General features: G+C 57.3%; 1 protein-coding gene across 1 annotated transcript; it reads left to right on the plus strand.

The window, feature by feature from the left end:
• Positions 1 to 2,349: 2,349 nt before the first annotated feature.
• LOC101645695 (GATOR complex protein WDR24-like) lies at positions 2,350 to 3,632 on the plus strand (the record flags this gene model as incomplete). The annotated part of the gene is given in 3 exon segments (XM_013008773.2): positions 2,350 to 2,439; positions 2,441 to 3,116; positions 3,119 to 3,632. Coding segments are annotated over 3 exon segments (1,191 nt in total), but the record flags the coding sequence as incomplete, so codon positions are not given.
• Between the last annotated feature and the right edge of the window lie 621 nt (positions 3,633 to 4,253).

Below are 4,253 nucleotides of genomic sequence, written 5' to 3' on the forward strand. Positions count from 1 at the left end.
TAGTCGTTTTGCTAGTCATTGCTGTTTGTAATTTTTTTGTCTTTCCAAAGAGAAAAGTATTCTTTCTTAATTTAGGTGTCTTAGTTTACAGAAATATAGGCATGGGTGCTAAAAAAATGTTTGTATTTGGCTGTGTGTAGGTGAAGGGACTGGACTCTGAAAAATCCAGGGTTCCTGAATTCCTTGGAAATCTCCATGTGTCTTGACATCTAGTTCCCCTAAATCCAGAAGGGTCCTAAGGCAGGGACATGGGGTTCCAAGGACATGCCTTGCTCCTGCCCATCTTCTCCTGAAGAGGTTGAGCACACTGTTTGCTAGCCATTCTTTCTTCCCATGTCTTGCAGAAGACTGTTGTGAAACTAGTCAGGGTTGACAGGGGTAAAACAGAGGCCTCCTGTCATCTTCCCTCCAAATGGGCACATCATTAGAGAAAAAAATAACCTCTTCCCCACAAACCAAACCAAATACTCTCAGGTACCATCCACTCAATCTGCAGCCTGAGTGACAGGCCACACTCGGCCCTGGTGCTACCACGGGTGGCATTGTGGCACAAAAGACCCATTACAGTGTTGCAGGGTGCGGCGTGGTGAACAAACAGGGCACTGGTTGGATCTGGTTCTATGGTCACTACCTGCAACAACAAAAGCAGGTGTTCTTAGGTTGTGTAGTCTTGCTACAGAAGACACCAGTACCAAGACTAGATGGATTTAACAAGTGATGCACATTGTCTCATAGCTGTACAGGTAGGAAGCAGAAATGTAGGGCAGGGCTGCAGTTGGTGGGTTTCTCACTTAGAAGGAGGTAGGGAAGGAAAGTTGTCCTAGCCACTCTCCTTGTGTCCTGGCATTCAGCCCAGTTCCCACATGTGCCAGGAGCACGGATCTCGGTTTGCAGGGACCTACTTTGCTCCTGGCTCCTGTTTCTTGATGGTGGCCAGCGTGACCACTACCGAATGGCTTATCTGCCTGTCCATCCCGTGATGAAGACTGATGTGAAGCAATCTAGGCTGCATCTATCAGATGTCCCCTCTGACCAATAGCTCCAGCCTCCATCAAGTTAGGATTGAGTGCGGAAGGCAAAGCGGAGGGTCTTGGCATTTGTGGTTCAGATGGACATAGATTACATCACACTCTTTGTAACAATTCCTACGATCAAAGAATATTCTCAGGGGCCTGTGGGGCTGCAGGATTGGCCTCAACTCCACGATCACTTCTTCAAGGGTACCCTGGTGCAGAGTTAATTGGGGGCGCACATACCAGGGTGGTGGGACAGGCAGCTGGAGAAAGGTAAACATACACCTTGGAAGAGTGAGAGCCAGCAGGTGCTATGGGACAGCCATGGACACTAGATTTCGACAGAGCATCAAGCTTCTGAGCTGGGAGCAGGTGCACAGAGCAGGCAGCAAGTCATTGAGGTCAAGGTCTTGGATGCCACAGTCAGCTAGGTCCAGGAACTCCAGGGTGGCTGAGACTCTGTTCAGCAGAGCAGGGAGTAATTTGTAGTGGTAGCCAGCCCTGCATACACCTCTCAAATCCAGGGACCTTAGGTGACTGGTGCAGGGAAGCAAGGATGAAGCAAGGACAGGTATGTCAAGTCAGGGTCCCCAAGAATGCAATGTCTTATACAGAGGGTCTCCAAGGGGGCCTGCAAGAATCTGAGTAGCAGGTGGAGGTGGTCATTGAGGAAGGGAACAGATTGCAGGGTGAGATGCTGGAGCTGGCTCAGACTGAGGAGCTGAGAGCTGAATTGTTGAAGGAGCCTCTGCGCCTTGTCGTCATCGCTGTTCCCAGGGTCCATGGAATGCAGGCTGCAATTTGCGAGAAAGAGGGTATGCAGGTGGACCATCTGAACCAGAAAAGGAGAAAACACATTGAGGTTTTGCAGGTACCAAAAACCCTCCAACTTTCAACTCCTGGACAGTCTGGCTGCACCATTGTCAGGATCCCCTCAAGAATGGGAAGATTGGGTGGGAGCCCCACAAACTCCAGCTTCCGGCACCACAGGTGTGGCAGAGCCTTCCTCTTCTTGAGCCTTTCAATGAGGAAGGTGAGGGCTTCATCTGGGACATCTTCCTCAAAGCACACATCTTTGACCACCTTGACAGGGGCCAAGAGCTGAAGCTGCTGCCCTGCCCTGGATCTGTCTCCCCGGTGACTCTGGACTCTGGAACTGGTGGATTCTGACTGGCCCCATAGGGCCCCAGAGGCCCACCCTTTCCAGTCGTTGAAATCAGCGTTCAGCCTTAGGTCCAGCATTTTCAAGTTGCATTTCCTGCGCTGAACCTTCTGGGAGAGCAGGGTATCAAGACCCTCAAGTGCAGCCTTTAAGATGTCAAGGGGATTCTGATGATCTCTGGCCCTCAGCGTCTTCGAGACAGAGACCAGCGGCAGTGGCATAAGCTGGTTTGTGGACACTGCCCAGCGTTACGCTCTGGCCGGCCCGTCCACTGGCTGAGCTCTGCGACCACAATGACAAAGTGGCCCGGGAGCTGGGCCGGAACCAGGTGGCTCAGACGTGGACCGTGCTGAGGATCATCTCCTGCAGTCCTGGCCTGGGGCCCTCCACCAACCTTAACCACAGCGTGGGCAAGGGCAGTTCAGGAGGTCTGCAGCTCATGAACAGCTTCAACCTAAAAGAAATGACCCCAGGGCTGGGCGGAGAGACCTGGCTGGACCGCAGCAAGGGTGACACTCGCAGCGACACCGTTCTGCTTGATTCCTCTGCCACGCTCATCACCAACGAGGACAACGAGGAGACCGAGGGCTGCGACTTGCCAGCCGACTACCTCCTGGGTGATGTAGAAGGAGACGAAGAGGAGCTGTACCTGTTGGACCCGGACCACACACATCCAGAGGAGCCAGAGTATGTCCTGCCCCAGGAGGCATTTCCACTGCGCCACGAGATCGTGGACACCCCACCGGGGCCCGAGCACTTGCAAGACAAGGCCGACTCACCACACGTGAGTGGCAATGAGGCAGATGCGGCATCGCTAGTACCTGTGGACCCGTCGTTCTCGCTGATCTCCGTGTCGCACGCACTCCACTACAGCCGCCTGCTGCCTGACTTCTTCAGCACCCTCGTGCGCGACATGCTGCACTTCTACGCCGAGCAGGGTGACTGCAGATGGCCGTGTCTGTGTTCATCGTGTTGGGAGAGCGCGTGCGCAAGGACATCGATGAGCAAGCCCAGGAGCACTGGTACTCGTCCTACATCGACTTACTGCAGCGCTTCCGCCTCTGGAACGTGTCCAATGAGGTGGTCAAGCTGAGCACCCGCCGCGCCATCAGCTGCCTCAACCAGGCCTCCACCTCCCTGCAAGTCAACTGCAGCCACTGCATGCGGCCCATGAGCGGCCGAGGCTGGGTCTGCGGCAGGTGCCACCGCTGCACCAGCATGTGCTCCGTCTGCCACCACATGGTCAAGGGCTTGTTCGTGTGGTGCCAGGGCTGCAGCCACGGCGGCCACCTGCAGCACATCATGAAGTGGCTGGAGGGCAGTTCTCACTGTCCGGCCGGTTGCGGCCACCTCTGTGAATACTCCTGACGGCCGCCGCGACTGCGCATGCCTCTGCCCGCACTGAGCCAGGCCAAAGGACCGAAGCCGGTCAACTCATTAAAGCTTGTGAAGGAGTCGCTGTGGCTTCCGGGTCGCTTCCTTCCCCCCCCTACACCCCATCCAGCGCGTGCGGGATCCAGGTTCGGTGGGAGGCCGGGCTTGTGGCCGCGTCGCCACAGTAACTGGACGGAGCCAATAGCTGCTCTTCGAGAGCCCTGGCCCCGCCTCCAGGTGGGCGGGTCGCTCGGCGCAGGTGCTTCCGGGAGTTGTGCGGCGCGCGCCTGTTGCCACAACAACGGTGTCTCGGCCAATTGCAGCTCCGCCGGGTTTGCGCCGGCTTCCCGGCGTGCCCTGCGGCGGCGGGGTGACCACGGCGGGATCGATCATGGCGCGTGGGTCGCAGAGGCTCCTGCTGCTGGTGCTGTGGGCGCTGGCGGCTCCGCGGAGGGCCGCTTCTGGGCTGGCGGGCGACGGGGGTTGGTGAGCGCCGCGGGGCGGGGGCAGAAGACGGGGGTGGGGGACGGAGACGGGACAGGGAATGGGCACTGACCGACAGTGCCCGCAGGCAACGGGGTGGGCCGGGGGCGCCGGCGGCCGTGGCCGAGGAGGAGCGCTGCACTGTGGAGCGCCGGGCCGACCTCACCTACGCCGAGTTCGTGCAGCGGTAAGTACGTGCCCGTTTGCCAGTTCCCGCCCCC

Source organism: Echinops telfairi, unplaced genomic scaffold (assembly GCF_000313985.2).
Source record: "Echinops telfairi isolate 266 unplaced genomic scaffold, ASM31398v2 ScPeMD7_18;HRSCAF=68, whole genome shotgun sequence".
Taxonomy (NCBI): domain Eukaryota; kingdom Metazoa; phylum Chordata; class Mammalia; order Afrosoricida; family Tenrecidae; genus Echinops; species Echinops telfairi.